Here is an 18,138-nt window from a genome sequence, read left to right as displayed (position 1 = left end):
ACTCAGCAGATAAGGAGATGTGGGTAGCTAATCTTAATTGCTTGGCTAATTATGTATGTGTCTAATTGGAGTTCTTTAATGATTAAGAGCAATAATTGTTTTTCAGGTAGTTATACTGAGTCTATAGTAGATATATTGCCAACATTATTAAGGTAATTATTACTAGGTAAACATTTCCTTTTTATAAGCACATTGTGCCTTCTCTTAAAAGGCTCTAGTAAATTGGTTTTTAATACCAGTGGCTCCATTATTGGGTCATTACTTCCAGGAACATTATGAATATTTCATATGGAATTAGAGTGAGAGCTATTTTATCCACTATATCTAAATGTTCCATTCTGAACTCGTCACCATTCCCCACTCTCTCCAAATGTGCTCTGCCTTCTTAGGAAGGGCCCTAGCATCTATAGCCTAAACTCAAACCTCTTTTTGGTTACCGTCTCCCCCTCTGCCATCCAATTAATCAAGTCCACTGACTCTCCATGCACTCAGACATTCTCCCTCCTATCTATTCTTTATCTGCAGCCACAGGGACCTATTTAGAATAAAATCTGAGCACCTTTCTGCTTGAAACCACTTGGTGGTTCCTAATCATGACTCCTTAAAAATGTTTACAATGCCCCCAATGTGATGCCTTTCCTAATCTCCACCCCACCTGATGTCACTCCATGCTGCATCATTCCTTGAGTCTGTAATGCCTTGCCCTACTTCTGAGACTGTGTCCCTGTTTTCCCCTTTGTCCTGGATAGTCTTCCCTGCCTTTTCCTGCAGCTTTCAGCACAAACTTCCTTCCTCAATTAAGCCTTTACTGACTGGGTTATGTGCTCCTACTGTGTGCTTCTGAAGTATTCTATATTTCTGTACTGCAAATCTCATCACCTTTCATTGTGAGTCCATGCTCTTAGCACACTACCTGTAGATGTTCAACAACTGTTCAATAACTAACTCCTTTATAATTCCAACATGCTGATAGTTGTCACGATATTATTAACCACTGCTCCTCACCAAAGGAAGCTCCTTGCTATTTGCTTGGCTCTAGGAGAAATACAGATCAATCCTGTCCCAATAGAATGGTCGATGGCAGTTTTTTGGGGGTTTTTTTTGTTGTTTCGTTTTTTACCATGGCCCTGCATGGAATAGTTCTACAAATTACAGACAAAAAAGGTGAGACTTATAACGTACAGATATTTGGGGTGATCTTATAAACACACTTTTTTTCATATATGCTTTCTGCTACCAAATGTTTGGTGGCAATTAGTATGGATATTACTATGTTTCTAATTTGGATTTGGAGTGTTTAAAGCACATGAATCAGTCTAGATCATAAAGCATAATAATAAACAACATTAAAAGTTAAAATATTTTATTTTTCAGTTCTTTGAAATATTGTTTTGATGCTTTTTGTCTTAGTCACTTTCTTTTTTTCCTTCATTAAAACATTCAATCAAAATTGTTAATAAAAAGCACAATCTGAGTATTCTACTTTAAGAACAAGGAGTCTTGCTCATTATTACATAATAATTACATTATTAATAAAAATATAAATCTGATGGCTTATGAACAAATGATGTTTTAAGTTGTTTTTATTTTTTTGTTTTGTCTTATTTTGTTTCAGTTTGCATATATTCCTTACAGAGTAAGATTTGAGGTAGGAAGTCATATTCCATTTCTTCTTAATTTATTCTATGTCAAAGTTTCAAGTTTATTTCATATCTAAGAAGGCTATTTTCTCATAAATAGTTTGATGCTAAAGTCTTTCAGACTTTTCACTGAAGTGAAATGTAGGCCCATGGCTCTAAAAACAGTGAAGTCAATTCCAAATTCTAGCTGCTGCACAGAAAATTTTAATATTAAAAGGGAAAAAAAATCTCAATAGAAAGTGGGTTTTGGTATGTCTGGAAAAACTGCCAAGAAGAATGTCAAACTAAGTTAGCAATAAGGAAAGGGAGCTGATGCCTGCAATGAGCTCATTTTTATGTAATATACCAGCACTATGCCCATAATGATAAACATGCTAATAAGTACCCAGATAATAAAAATACACAGAACACAATCTTATCTGACTCAGTCAGAAAGTAATAAAGCAGCTGGAATGTTGTAATGTGAGGCTGTATATACATATGATTGCAAATAATTCACTGGGGCCAAAGTAAGTTGTTTCTACAATTTTCTTGTGTAAAAACTGAGAGAAAGGAAGGATAAGGTACAAGGTCCACTCTAAAATTATTTTTCTTGCAGTCATTAAGCTCTGCTTACGTAGAACTCTTACCCGCAAATCAATCAAATGGATTTTGGATGAAGCTGTGTAATTTTAAATGTTTTTGATAAGTAATGAACTGTTTGATTTTCAGTATTGACTACAGGTTACTAATTATTCCCTGATAGCTTATTTCTAAGAAAGGGAAATAGTTTAAGGAGAATTACTAGGTGAAATGTTTATTTCACAATTCAAAAGAAATGAAAAGAAAACCTAGCCCCTATTTATCCAGGGCCATATGCTAGTCACCATGGAAGGAAAGTATATGGCCATTCAGTGGGATAGGGATGGCAACTATTTGGTCACATTGAATTGAGTTCTTGACCAATTCAATGACCAAATTGATTATATATTCAGTTTTCCACCATCATCATTTTACTGACATTTTAAAATCAGATTCAAGTAATTTAAAAACAACGAAAAGACTAAAATTGGTCATTAGACAAAACCTACTAAGGCTTTAAATTGTCCTATAGAACATAAGAAGTCCCCAAATCATCATTATGGAAAATTAGCTGTGTATCCGCAGTCACTAGTTGCCTGTGGTGCTTGCTTCAGAACAAGTCTGTACTAAAACAACGAACCAACCAGCTCAGGTCCTCTACTGCTAAAATTTATCCTTGCTGAGATGATTCCAAGAACTTTGTTCATCCTGTGTGTTGTGTGCAAAGGCCACTTTAAATTACTCTCATAAATATTTAATGTAAGAGCTCACAATGGTGATGATCCAATGGGTTATCATTTGTAGGTACTTATGAAATGTGAGGATGAGGAAACCTTATGAAATAATCAGGTTAGTTTGAAGAGGTCTCTATTTTCCTTCCACAGTAAGGGTTCCTCCTCATTTCCCCAGATCTTCAGAGCCCTGTTCTGCAGCCCTGCTACCCAGAAAGGACTTAACTAAAGCCTAATACATATGCAAGGGCCTCGTGACAATCTTTTTCTTCTTCCAACTCATATCAAAATATATTAATTCTGTAATCCATTCCTTCAGGGCTTTACTAGGTGACAGAAAGTCGTAGACAATCAGTTGGAGCAAATGAGTTACTTCAACTTAAGTAAAGCATTTCCAGCTGGAGTGTCGATGAAGGTTTCATGGAGGAAGGGGGATTTAATCTGAGTCTAGGAGGATAAAAAGAACTACAGTAGATGGGAAGGGAAGATGACATCCCAGTATGTATACAAATTGGTCGTGTTCTGAGCCAACTAAAATCCAAATGTAAACTGTTAGCCTTCCAACTAATGTTTTAAGTCAAGACAATGATTTTTCTCATAAGTGTAGATATATAGGTAGGCAAAGAGAGACATGAGTAAATAACAGGATCTAACTCTAAGACTAGGATAATGCGTGAGACTTATTTTTCTGTTTGGTTATCTGATTTCTTGTGTTTCTGCTTATATAATAAAAAATCTAGTATTAACAACTCTAAAGTCCTCTTATCTAATAAATTATCAAAGAAAAGAAAAAGAAAAAAGTGTAGAATTACCACTCCAAAACAAACTTACTTACATTGAACTAGAAAGAGGTTCTGGTATCACATCAAATAGAATCTCACTTGGCCAAGCTGCAATGAGGAACTTGCTTATAATTACTTCCATGAGGAAGACAGAAATAAAATAACAAGAGTATGATGTTGTTTATTGTAGAAAGAAAAGTGTTATTAATGTAGCGGGAAGCACATTGACCTTGGCTAGACGACCCATGTTTAAATTTCAAAACTACTAACTTACTACCTTCTCTGACCTTGAGCAGCTCCCTTATCACCCTCCTTCTGTAAAATGGAGGTTATTATATTCATCTTACAGAGTTGTTGAGGATATATATTATAGGTGAAATAAGTTTGCAAACTATAAAATGACCAAAAGTAAGATACATTACTATTAACCTCTTTAAATTTGCCTCTGAGCTTATATGGTTTTTAAAAGTATTTTATTTATAGCTTAGAGGTATGTTTTGTCTTTTATGTCCTAAATGTATTTCAAAGTATATCTTGAAGTTCCTTATACTATAACTGTCCACATAAACAGTACAGCTGGTGTTTGCCTTGATTCCAATGACGGCTGTGAACTGGGGAACTAGGGTATGAACATGTCTTCAGCTGTCTCCAAAATCTTAAGCAAAAAGGTGCTCTTTGCTGGCTGAGTAAAGCAAGAATTCTGGGCTATTCATCAAGTAAAATTACCTGTGGTATAATTTGAGATGAGCCACTTTAGCTCAATCATTCATGACATTTTACTTCACTGAAATGTGATGGTGAGTGGATCTCTGGCATCATTTCTTGAAAAACTTTTAATCACTGGGGGCAAGTGGTCAGAGCTTAGGATCCATGAAAGAAGAGTGGATAATCTTTACAGTGCTTTGGAAAGCAAATCCAGTCTGAGTCTATCCTGCTTGATCTGAAATCCCTGCACATATGGAAAAGTTGTTTTCAATAGGAAGGTACCTATGGCAAATGAGCAAGGTTCCTGTATTCAGCTTTAGAGCCCTCAGCCAATAATAAAGGATGAAATGGAAAAGAAATTATAAAGCAATAATGTTAACCATAATCTAACACAATTATTTTCCTTTCCTCTGTTCATTTCTTTCCTTTAATTAAATCTCAGCTTTAGTACAATTATCAACAGTTTGTGTAATAAATATTCCATAGACTATGGAGGAAGTGATTGACTTATTTAAAGCAAGAAATAGGAATCATGTACAGATTATGATAAAATATACGAGCTCCTTTTGAGAAGACCTCATGTACCTTATCATAGCTAATTAAAAGCTAGGACAGGTAAATTATAGGATACAAATTAGACTTCATAATAAATCAATTATGAAAAGTAAAGCTGCCCTACTCAATTACCCATTATATAATTGTCTGTGAAAAACCTGTCACACAGCCAGAGTGGGGAAAGAATAAATCTACCATCAGTAGTCTTGCTGGCATACATCATCTTGCTTGATTCCAGCAGCACAACCAGTGTTGGAGTTACCGTGGTTTGTGCTGCATGAAATTGGAAACTAAGACTCCGAGATTCAGAGTCACTCCATGATTTGATTCTAAGTCATGCCATGTTCACTGATTCTCAGGTTAGGGCTCTTAGTGCTACACAAAACCACCTCCCATTGTTAAAGTCATGGAAAAGCAGGTTAGAAGTTACTGTATGATTTTGGAATAAAGCAATAAGTGCCCTAGACTGAGCAGAGGCAATAAAAATATAGAGGGATAGATTCAACTTATACAGTAGAATCAGCAGAAAAGCCATTGCTAGGTTTAGGGGGTAAGGGAGAAAGAGAGGAGTCAGAGATGATTCCAAGGTGGTGTGGATAAGCAATTAGAAGAATAGGGATATCATTAATGGAAATGCTGAGGTCAAGAGTTTAAATATTGATTTCAAATTAGATGACATATTTCAGTTAGATATTGACTTGCAAGTGGTAGCAGGAGGGGCTCAGTTTCTATGTCTAATTATAATACTTCTCCTTGTATTCATGAATTATGACAATGGGCATAGGAAATCTACCCAAATGAGAAGATAGTCTTAAAGCAATTAACACTTCATAAATGTAACTTATTTTCTAAAATACTCTTCTGATTTAAAAAAATAATAATTCAATAAATTTCACCCTTTCAATCTATGCCAGTAATTTCAATGTTTTTTATTCATGGTTTTTCAAATAATGTGATTAGTTTTTGATCTATTGGTTTTAATTCAAAGGGTTAGACACTTAAATAATTATTATTAGTTTTATTCCTTTTATAACCTGAATTCACAAAGCTTTTCTAGATACTTTGGTAGGTCCTGGCCTTTTTGTAAGTCAACTCACTTAGTGGGGACAGATTTTATTACATGGATAAATAGCCTGTGATATTTTTACACACAGATGGGCATGTGTACATGTGTTTGTGCATGTAGATATCTGTGTATATGTTTTCTAATTGTCTATTCTTCATCAGATAGGGAACAAAAGCATAAAATGATGTTGCCTCATTGAGGCAAATTATTCTAAAAATTGGATTCCAAGATAACTGTTGTTCTCATTCTTCCATTTTGTGCTTTCAGTTCTATTTTTACAAGCAAGTCAATATGTATTTATATTTAGAGAGTGTGATTCTGAAAATTGTGTCCCATAATGATGGAAAATTGCTCCCACAGAACGAAAAAAAAAAAAAAAGAAGTTTCCTAGCTTTTCTTAGTTCACACAGTACTTTTCCCTCAGCGTTATTGCCAAGGTTGAACTGTAATTGTACTCTAACCAGACTGTCGATATATCTCCCTTTGATGATGCAGATTTTGGCAACTTATTTCACAAACAGCTTTGTTAAGCACTACAGTTGTCACTATATCAAATTACTCTAAGTGATACAAAGTCATTGAGTTAAATTCAGAGACAGTCTTCCACCCATAGCACAGAGAAGATTTATAGATTCAGATGTAACTTCCCAACATGTGGTGGGGGGCCCTGGAATATTAGCGAAGATCTGAAGGGGACAGAGTATGGAGAAGGCAGGGACAGCAAACAGACTGGGAGGGAGGAGACGAATTCTGAGATCCCTAATCTTTGCAGCTGGGACATTTGCTCCAGGAGCTTCCTCTCCCTCCACCTCCGACTTTCACAGATCCCTTCTGAGCTCCAGGTAGACCACTTCTCTAAAGTGTCAGGGACAGTGTCACATCTGGTCAGAGTTCTTGTCTTCTAGAAGATGGAGTTTAGTAATAGTAATAACTTCAAAAGGTAAAATTTCAGGTAGTATGGAAACTGATTTAGGGAGATATTTTCCAGCATCTCTAAAAATCCTACCATGTAGGCGCCTCCATCCCTCACAGTGTTTTTTTCTTTCGTTGTAGTTTTGTCTGTCTGTTTAATTTGAAAGCTTTGAATGAGGCTTGCATCCTCCAAGTAAACCATAGTCCCTATCACAATGTCCTATACAGTGCCCAGACACTCATCTATGTCGCCTGCCTGGGCCCTAGGAGCATTTCAGTTTAAGACTCTGGTAAATTCTGCTACCAAATGGTGTCTGGAATTGCTGACCCAGTGTCAGATCACTACTTGATCAAAGTCATGACTAGAAAATGGTGGGAGAAGGGTAGAAAATCCCAAAGCTTGAAGGCTAGTTCCTGAGCAGTTCTAAAATAAAGAAATATGGAAATTACTCTTCTACGTTAATTATGTAGCTTGGCCAAATTTTTTGTTAGAGGTCACCAAGTACCACTAATTCACTGTTTTTCTTAAATATGACTATAAACTAGAAACAATTAGAAAGAACTGTTAGTAACTTTTTCGGTCTTAAATTTGAAACTGCACGTGTCCTTAAACTCCTCAGAACAGCTAATGATGATGTGATCCATTTCTATTACTATGCAGACACAAAAACCCACGTCTATTTATTCAATGGATGCAGAATAGCCTTCTTTGTAATGAATGTTTTATAGTTAGTGAAATATAGTAGTGTTGAAAAAAAAAAAAACATGCATTTTAGAGCCACCTGAACCCAGCTTCCTTACTCAATGAGCATTAGGTGGATGAGCACCTTCCCTGGGGTAACCCAGGCAGTAAGCGGCCATCTGAGATCCACATCCAGACCCGAGTGATTCCAACTCCTCTACTCCTAAGTTCTAGGTGCCTGCCTCCCCAAAATCATAGTCGTCATTAATCAAGCATCCAGTCTTTATACCGTACTTTACAACATTATAATCTAATCCTCAAAAATGTCCTACAGTAGACATTTCTGTATTGAATTAAAATATGTTTTATATTTGTGCCACATGCTGTTGGCTTTGCTATCAATATACATGTGTCAACTTATAAATATGTCTCAGGTAGTTGTCTCCATGAAAGCAAGAATGATGACTTACCTATTTTATCCCCCAGAGCAGCTAACAATGTGCCTTAATCAGAGTAGGTGCCCAAAAAGTTTGATGGAGTGCCATTGGATTCGACGATCTATTTTTTATCCATTTAAATTTAATAGCCCATGGGCATCTAATATCTACTCTACTAGATATATCTACTCTAATAATTTGGACTAAATAGTAAAATTTTTTTACTCTGATTCCCATCCTTAAGAACTTAAAGCCAAAAGATCAAAATAAGTCATACAAATGTTTTACAGAATAATGAGCATGACAAATAAGTGTCTCTATGTCTTGGCCAGAGTTAATCTTTACCATGGTCTGAGCAATTGAGATTTCTATTATTACAATTGTATCCTAGTTCATCTAGTTGTATTATTCTCTGTTACCTAGACCACGTGCTCATGGAGGATTTAGAATAAAGACTAGGAAATATTTATTAAATTGAATTGAATGTCAGAAATAGCTTCAAGAGTTGGAGTTGGGAGGAGAGTGTTGGAATAACGAAGCCAAACAATGAATCGGATTACTCAGGGAAAATTTTTGAAATTTAAGTGAGTCTGGCGCTACAATTTAAATAAGAGAAATTGGTGGAAAAGATGGAGACTGACATATACAAATGAATCAGTCTAGACTAAGCCTAGGAGCTGGCAAAGGAACCAAAAGAAGGAACCAAGAAAGAAAGCTCTACCCAGAATACAGCACAGGGATGGTGTATGGAAGGAAGTGAGAACAAATGGAGTGGAATCAAATGTGAGTAACTAAATGAGTGTTTGATAGACAACTCTAAAGGATTTTTATATTTTTGAAACCTATTCAACCATTTTTCTCTCCACACACTTAGAATATGAGTTTCATTTTTGGTCAAATACAAATCTGCCACAAAGATCTCTATTGCTTACAATAGCTTTTTCACAACTTTATAGACATCAGTAACATGCTTATTTTAAAGAAAATTCTAAAAAACTCATATTTCATGAAAATTATATTTGTAAACAAGTCACGCTCAGTTGAACAAATGCCACAGTATAAGATACATAACAATTCCATAATTGTATATTCTTATCCTGATGAATTAGAGGTATGGTACATCTTTTCTCTTATCAAGAACCCGCTACTCTGGGGACACTGACAATGCCTCATGAAGTCAGGTTTGGAAAAGAGCTGGGATATCTTCTGATAAGAAATGTAGCTTTTAGGAGTACTCGGCTTTTCTCAGCTTGAGTATGACGCAGCTGGATCACACATCTTCAGTATCTACTTGGTTCCAGGTATCGTGCTATGCGTTTTCTCACACCTCAGTATCTTATTTAAGAAAGGAGGAAATCCAGCCCTTAGAGGTTAAGTACACACTCAATGTCTCACTGCAAGTAACTGGCAAAGCTGGGATTCAAAGCCAGGTCTTACCCCAAAGCCAGTGCTTTACCTACTACAAATACTGCCTTGCTATGTCATGCAAAAGTACCTTAGAGTTATTTTCATCTTCTGTATCTCCACAAGTAGGGAAACAGTGAGAAAAATGAAATGCATTGACCCTACCACCATTCAGTCATATTTCACTAAACCATTTGTAACTAAAATCAGCATAAAAGGTGAGCAATATATGCTATCGTTCAAAATGAGCAAAAGTAGTAATTTGCTGCAATGAAGTAGAACTATTTCATAGTTTTATGATTTGCCCTTTCATTTAATTTGAAGATTATACTAGTTCCTTTGAACACTTACAGTATGCAAACCTTGGCATTACTGAGAACTAGAACCTCATCTTTGGCTCACAATTATTCCAATTGATTGGGCTATTTGGCTGCAGAGACGGAATAGTTATGGGAAAATAAGTCAATCAATTGTACAGTACATGCATCTCTGAAAGCCATATGAGTCACTTGTCTTTAAATCATTCAGCATGGTTTGGCATTCAATAACTCTTCAAATAAATGATGAGGAGAAAAAAATAGGCTTCTCTGACAATTCTTTAGAAATTAATACCAGTTAACTGTTGAATGGTCTTCAAACATTGGACCTTTCTTTGTTTTGTACTGTCATTAATACTGAGAAAGCAAAATAAATGCTGAACAATTAACAAGGATTACGGGTCAAAATTAATAAGAACCACATTCCCAAAGAAGATGAGAAAACTTGGAAGAAAACAAAACTGTATGGACTATGGGTCCAGTACAGCTTTTACTTGAATACCTTTGATTGGAGGTCCGTGGGGGTGACAGGCACCTCCAGCTCTGTGGCTGATGATGTCTTACTCATCCTTAAGAGTCCCAGAAAAATCCTCTGTGTGATTCCTGAAGCTTGCACTCAAAGTGCTCCCCATTGCCTTTTGAACACAAATCGTTAATTTTGTAAAACACAGGGTGTCCATGAAAAGAGATTGTGTGAACATGATTGCTCTAACACTGGAAATAAATCTCCACTTCAACTTTGTTGGCCCTGCAAAACCTCTGATCGTTAGAAATTCCTAGAGCCCCTCTGTTTGGAACGACTCAGTCTGAGTTCAGCAATATTCTCTAGCTAGCATCCAATGTCTCAGGATTATAAATCCAGAGCCTTCAAAATGTCATTAGTAACTTAGTATCAGAGTCCTGAAATGCAAGCCTCATTTAGAATGTCATATACCACGTCGAGAATGGACTGTGGCTTCATTTTCAGTTTGAGAGTTGAATGGCCCAATCAATTAGATTCCCAGTTGTCTCTACTGACTAGACTTACTATCAAGGTTGAAAGGAGATAGTGTGATATTTAATACATATGTCTCATACCAACTAATTTTTAGAATCCTGACCCATGTGAGAAAATGGTTTTGTTTTTATTCCTTATCTCTAAGAATATTTGGAGCTAAAAGTGTCAAAGATAAAATCAATCTCCTGCAAATTCAGCTGTGATAGGAAGTTCAATAAATATCCCCCCAAATCATTTTACATTATGTTTCTGGTTCCATTTTTTAGATGTATAACAAACTTTTAAACGACGCCAAAACTCCTGGGTACTTAGCCAAATCTTCACTATGTTCTAGGCCTCTTACAGTTCACTCATGTTTAATAGGCCTCAGGTCCATTAAATCTAATTGTAACCATATTTTCTCTGCTTAACAGTAAGTGGAGAAGAATGGATGCCACGAACATTAATATTCAGACGGCCTGGTCTAGGCTGGCTTTTTACCGGAAGACTGTGTCTAGTCCTGGGCTCCAAACGCCACGAGACAAGGAGAATTTGGATAGAGTTCATTAAGGTCCTTATAAGGGACTGGGAATACTCAATCCAGAAAAGAAAATAATAAAAAATTCTTTTATGTATTTAAAAAGGTGAATAAACGAATTTTTATTGAAGAGAGAAAATGAAGAGTTATTTTAGAATAAAATGGGACATTATTCAAATTTGGCTTAAGAAATTATATTTTCTAGCATCTAAAATTATTGGATCTGGAATTGAAAACTAGGGGTAGTTAGGGATTCTTCTCTGAGATATATAAAATGCAGTGATTCTCAGGGACTTGGGTTGATTTATGTATCTTTCATGAAGATGTGTGGTTGGATTAGATATTTCTTGAAGTTCTTTTCCAATTCTAGATTTCTAATACTGGTAGCCAAATGTACAGTCTTCTTATACGTCTACTTAAAGACAAGCAATGTTTAAGTAAATCCAGAAATGTGATGAAATAAACTGCAGAAAGTGGCATTACCATTTATTTCTAAATAGAGAGAATTTCTGTGTAGTCATCCCTTTAAATAAAAATACAGGTAACCAAACCAGTTAACTACAGATTATACAAGAGTAAAAGTAAACAGCACGCAGTAAAGGATAGACAATGAGGCTCTACTGCATAGTCTCAGAGACCTTATCATAAACAGGCCCTTAATCAGAAGACGAACTGAAAATACAGACAGATAAGCAGATTGCTACAAGGTCACTCACGTTGGCAGCCCCAGAAAACATTTGAAAAAGATGAAATTTGTCTTTGGTGCTTCTCTACTCCCACATCTCAAGCTTCCAGTATCTTAGCCATCTGGCTGTTTAGAGTCATTCCTGGAAGCAAACACAGTTTCTGCTCTCTCTACCATAAAAATACGTCCTTTGCTATTAAATTTTTTCAGACAATATGCCTTCAATTCAAAATTTTTAGTCCTGTTTCCCATTATTTTGAGTTAAACTGGTTAATCTGTGCGAGAGAGTGACATATCCTTAACAGGTTATATATCTGTTTACGTAATGCCCTTACTGCTGAGAATTCTAGGCCATTGGTTAGAAAGGGGCTGATGGGACATTTTGCTGTCCCTGGAATCCATTAGTCGGGTGCTTACCTCATCTATATGTTTAGACCAGCATCGATGAACTAGCAATCAAGCAATCTGGATTTACGTGATGCAATATCTTTCTATTCTATTTCCCTTCTATCAAATATAAACAGAATGCATATGTACTTCTAAATCTAAAATCAAATCATTCTTTCTAATATGCTATATAATTGACTATTTCTGCAAACTTCTGCAAAGGCAAAAAAAAAAAAAAAGGAGCTATGTCTAATTCATTTAACAATGATTACAATACACCAATCTCATCATGTGAATTGGAAGGGTTTGTTAATTATGTCTCTATAATGGAAAATTTAATTTTCTTTGCTTCATTAATTGACAATAAAGAAAGATTTTTCAGGGATTTGAATTTTAAACAGCATAATGACAGGTAATTCCAAGAACACTCAGTTGTTTCCTGGGCGATTTCAATAAATTGAAGAGATCTGTTTAGTTTACCAGAATTTAAAGCTGCACCCAATTTTTATTTGTCAAAGAACACATGGCTTTTGAGGGCTAGAAGAAGCAATTGCTTGAAGATAATCTAACACTTAACGAGGTTTTTGTTGTTGTTGCTGTTTTGTTTTGTTTTGTTTGAGAGAAAGTGCTCAGATAATATTCGGAACATAAAGAATTGTTGAGTAGGGCAGAAATATTTAGTGCAGATGAGATTATGAAGATTCTGTTCTTCTTGTTATATCTTAACTCTTTAATATCACCTGCAAAGTTTGTATTCCACAACGTCAGCTAATGAGACCTAACATTTGTTGCACTTTGCAAATTTTAAGATGTATTCACATTAACTGTTTCAATTGTTACAACAACTCTGTGAAGTAGAAAGGATGGCTATTGTAATCTGTATTTTATAGATGAGAAGATAAAGCTTGGAGATGTTGTCCCTTACCCAAGACCACCTGGCTAATAAAGACCAGTCTCTAGGTCTGGTTTGGTTTGGTGAGGTGTTCTTTTGTTGCTGTTTGTTTGTTGGGTCCTTAGATTATTTCCCCAATAATCGTGGTTCTAGATCATTTTTACTGGGAAAGCTATACAGGCATGAGATTTTTTTGCTTCAAGAATCCATCGCTAGTCCAAAAACTTCTGGTTGCCATAAACCTTGCTATATACACAGCCAAAGGGTGATCTGTCCCTTGTAAAGTATTTTCATTTCCAAAAGAAGGATGAAGATGCAGAGAGGTGACATTACTAAAATAACATAGTTCTCTGTGAGATGCTATTTGCATCTAAGTTCTCTCCAGTGGTGCTTGTAAACAGAGAGACAGATGGAGTCAATAAGGGAAATAGGACAATGCCATCTAATGATTAGGAGATCTGGTAAGAAAAAGGTTACTAGACAAAACCTAAGTTTGGTTCACAGGGATATTTAAATATAATTCCTAATCCACTAAGCTAAGTGGTTTAGAGAAAGGATTTATTTGAAGTTTGGGTTTGCTTGTCGATAGGGCCTGAACGTCTAATCACATTCCTTCACTATGTAATGCAAACTGAAATTTGCAGGGGTAACATCACGCCGTAGAAAATGTGTGGGCTTTAGAATTAGGACTATCTCAGTTTGTCTGTCATTGTCTGAGTGTAATTATCTGAGTGTCGTCTGTCACTTCTAGTGGAATGTCTTAAACAAAAGTCACTTCATCTCTCTGATGCTCACTTTCGTCATCAATAGCACATATTTGGCACTCAAGAAATGGCTCAAACGAGAGCCACAAAGGTTGGTTACATGGTTTCACTATGTTCAGTCACAATGCCTGCAGAACTCTGCTCTTTAGAAGGCAGAAGGACACCTAGAAATCAAGTTGGGCAACACTTTTAAAGGTTGGCATAGAGAGGTAAGCTCTAGGAGATTGTGGAAAAGTCTGTCACTATGGGCAAAAGTAGTGACTGGAAATTGCTATAAAATTACCTCCTATCTAAGGAGATTTTATTATGTTTATTTACTTGTACTTATTTGCAAACTATAAGTTCATACCATTTGCACCTCTTATTCAACCAAATAGAATTAAGTTAACATTTATTCTGAGATATATTTGAAAATGATTTTAAAATTCTATAGCACTTTAAAGGTATAGGACCAAATCATAATTTTTTGTTTTCAGCAGGAATAAATTTGCTTATTTGTTTCCCATCGGCTAAACACCTTCCTATACTTGGGTTCAATGGTGAATATTGTATTAGAATTTTGCTTTCTTATCTCATGTATGTTTCTCTAACTAGAATGGAATCTGAAAAAGTCCAAGACTATTTTGCCCTGGCATTCTTAAAACAGATCATTCACTACAACCTATACTTAGACTTATTATGTTTCCACCATTCAAATTCCTTTTGTCTACTCTTATTGTTTATACCTACCAAAAATCCAACTCCAAGTCCTGGCTAGTTACAAATTAATGCCATGACCTTTGCTGTCTTACTTGTATTTCTAGAAACAGCACTTAAATGTGAGATTAAAATCACCCCCATTCAATAAGTAAATAATGTTTGCGTATTGCAGATCATAGTCCTTTATCAGGAATAATAATGCAGCTTTACTTTTTACAGGAAACGGAAAATAAAACCTCAACAAATGGATACAGCCCTTTAGAACGGCTCTCAAATGGGCAGTGCTGAAAATTGATCTGGTTACTTGTCAATTGCATTATTCAGAGATGACATTAGCAGCAAAGCTGTAGCCAATGCTGGCTCATTGCCCACCCCATGACAGCTTTTCATAATAAAAAACCTACTCTGTAAAGATATAAGCATCTCTAGGGCTGTAATTTGAACTTTGGAACCTAATTAAACAACTTTCCACCGGCCTCATCAGTAAGCACCGAACCAGATTCTATGCAAACACCCGAAGACTTGACAGTGAATGCTAACAAAACATTTCATAGCGTATCATCACCAATGTGTCATTCTAGAAGAAAAGCAGGCTGTTGGCTGAGACAATTTCTATAATATTTATTTCTGATTTTGTTTATGATCCGTTTTATAAACTAGCTTGTTAGATTATTGCTAACTGAAATCCTGAATTGAAATCTTTTGGCAATGTCATGCTCTTTGACGTTCTTCAAATAATTCTGTTCTGTTCCATTAGCAAGAAAGACATCATGCTTCCTTACCTGGGGGATTATGTTCATTGAGAATCACAAGCGATGCTGGTGTAGGTCTTCTTTTCCTGATCTGTGAATGACAAAGGCCCGGCTAAGGTCAGCGAGAGTCAGACACTGTGCTAGGTTACTCTACAGTTTGCAAAGCTGTCCCATTCTCATCTTTTCCCAACACACAAAAACAAATTTCTGGAGGGCACACAGCAGGTGCTCAGTAATTTTATTTTGAATAGTAAAAAGCCAGACAGTACAACTGTCACATATCAGTATCACCTTCTTTGACCAAAAAGCTACATTTCCACAGAAAAGAAACAGTTGAATATAATAAAATAGTGACACTAAAAATTAATATGCAGTGAAGGTATGAGGATGACTTGCTAATTTTAATGGCTCTCTTGGAGCCTTATAATATTGAGGATGCTTTCAAGATCCATTACCCTTATTTCTAAACAGGGTAAGAAAAACTTAGAGAACTCAAATTTCTAGCAGGTTAAATTTAACAGCATAAGTCTTAAATTTCAATTAATATCATAAGCTTTTCTTATTTTCTACTGTAATGTTTAGAACAAATCAACAAAAAAAAGAATGAATATGGGTCTTGTGAGAGTATATAATTCATTTAAAGCTAATAGGTTCGATGTGGGGCTTTTTCTTATTTTAAGAGTTACAGGAGTGTATTATGATTAGAATCTCTAATGTGTCTTTGATTTCTTAAATATATAGGTAAATTCCTCAAGTATATGTCAGTAGGATAGAGGATAAAATTTACCAGTGACATCTTGTCCGAGATAGAACCAATGCCCCACTCAACATAGATACATGTTCAAGGTTGTATTTACCTGGCCTGAGTCGGGTGGATCTACTTTAGATTATCAAAACATCCTAGGAAATTATGAGCCTCAGATTCAATAAGTATTTTTAAGACTTTGTATATAATATTTGGAAAAGGATTCGGGGATAATTTAGGTTTTAAGAAATTAATGAATTAGGTTGATGAATACATACATTTCTTTGCTTTTACCTCCCCACTGTTGTAATTTTACCACAAATGATCTTTCAAGTGGTTCCATTGCATCAAGAATCTAAGTAAATCTGAATATGAAAGGTGATACAGATGTAAACCAATCTCACATGAGACAGAGAGACAAAGACAGAGAAAAACAGATATATAGATATATCAGACATAGAAAAGGAATCCAAGAAATGTTCAAATACTATTTTCAATATCTGAATAAAATGTTTTCTAAATTACATATACAACTACAAAACCTATCCACCATGTATTACATATACTTATAATTACTGCTTTGGGTATACAATGAAAACTTTAAAATATTAAGCCTGTAATCTGAAATTATTCCAAGATTTAATGCTTTCATTGTTAAATGAATCTTTTTATTTTATAAATAATGAAATAAAATGTTGCTAATTTTGAGAATTTTTTTTAAGTTTCTCTAAATCTTGAACCTGTTATTTTAATAAGCAAAAGCAAACAGATTTTTGGATCCAAATCTGAATTGCTAATATAACCATTTTTCCCTAATGAGTGCTAATTTTGTATCACATAAAATGCTCATTTCAGCCAATAGTTCCCCCAATGCAACTCAAATACAAGGTCATGTGGAAACCAACTTATTTCTCATTCACATATCACACAAGTCACAAAGTTTAGGCAAATTTAAAACGTGGAGAAGCTTTCAATTAATACCAAGAGTGTATGTCCCTATGACCTTATATGCAGGATTGGTCCCCACCCAATTCCACTTACCTGCTCTGCTGCTTCGGGTGCAATCTGACTCTGGAATAAAGGCACAGCAAATTGTATCTTTTTGGGACTGTTGGGTTCCATGATAATGACGAGAATTAGTCAGAGACGTGGAGGGCTCAGCAAGACTAACCCCAGGTGGTGTCTGGGATGTGTTTCCTCAGGCACACTCCACCCAGCCACACAGAGTGCTTAGTAATAAATAGCTGTAATACCAGAGCAAGCAAGTGAAGATGCTGAGGTCTGAGTAACTCCCTTCTTCAACATCCACAGTGATGCCTGTCTCGCCTGTTCCCCTACCAATCCCTTGGATCCTCTCAGCACAACACAGACAGGAACAATAAGCTAATTGTGTGCCTCTTCACTAGTACACATGCCAAGCATTCACTCAGCAGCTAATTGATAATGCAATACTAGCCTTGAAGGACCCGCCGTCCTGGGATTTGAAAGAAAGGCTCTATCCACTGTACATTACTAACCGGCTGCTCAAAAGTGCAATGTAAGCTCCCTCTGAGCATTGCAGGGATAGGCTATTCATTATTGATGAACATAAAGCAGGAAATTTTTAGAGTTGGGGGCAGGGTTTGGGTATGGAATCATTTCATTTCTCTTGTAGCAACTTATAAGTCAGACACCTTCGCTATTTCACATTCAGCCACCAAACTGATGAATGGGCACGGAGGGTAAGCCACAACCAATAACATCAGCTACATTTATGCTGTGAGATCTGGTTAAGCAAGACTGATCATGGGAGGCAGAGCGTCTGTGGTGTAGTGAGGACAACATTGCTCTGGGCTGAGCAAGTTCCATCGCTACCATTAACAAGCTCTGTGGCCTCGACCAAATCACAGGCTATGTCTAGGCCCCCAT

The 18,138-nt window shown here is 35.9% G+C and overlaps 1 protein-coding gene across 2 annotated transcripts in view; it reads right to left on the bottom strand.

Moving 5' to 3' along the window:
* Positions 1 to 17,352, bottom strand: part of PPP1R1C (protein phosphatase 1 regulatory inhibitor subunit 1C) — a 107,669-nt gene extending 90,317 nt beyond the window's left edge. Inside the window, exons 1-2 of one of the 2 annotated variants that reach the window (XM_058549367.1) lie at positions 17,272 to 17,352; positions 15,516 to 15,597 (exon numbers count right to left, since the gene is read on the bottom strand). In XM_058549367.1, coding sequence (XP_058405350.1) covers positions 15,516 to 15,597; positions 17,272 to 17,352 — 163 coding nt within the window. The remainder of the gene's footprint in view (positions 1 to 15,515; positions 15,598 to 17,271) is intronic. The other variant, XM_058549368.1, reaches the window with a different exon arrangement.
* Positions 17,353 to 18,138: the final 786 nt, after the last annotated feature.

The sequence above is a fragment of the Diceros bicornis genome, chromosome 10, assembly GCF_020826845.1.
Source record: "Diceros bicornis minor isolate mBicDic1 chromosome 10, mDicBic1.mat.cur, whole genome shotgun sequence".
Taxonomy (NCBI): Eukaryota; Metazoa; Chordata; class Mammalia; order Perissodactyla; family Rhinocerotidae; genus Diceros; species Diceros bicornis.
The sequence above is the reverse complement of the archived record's forward strand: the minus strand, read 5'-3'. Positions and strand labels throughout refer to the sequence as shown.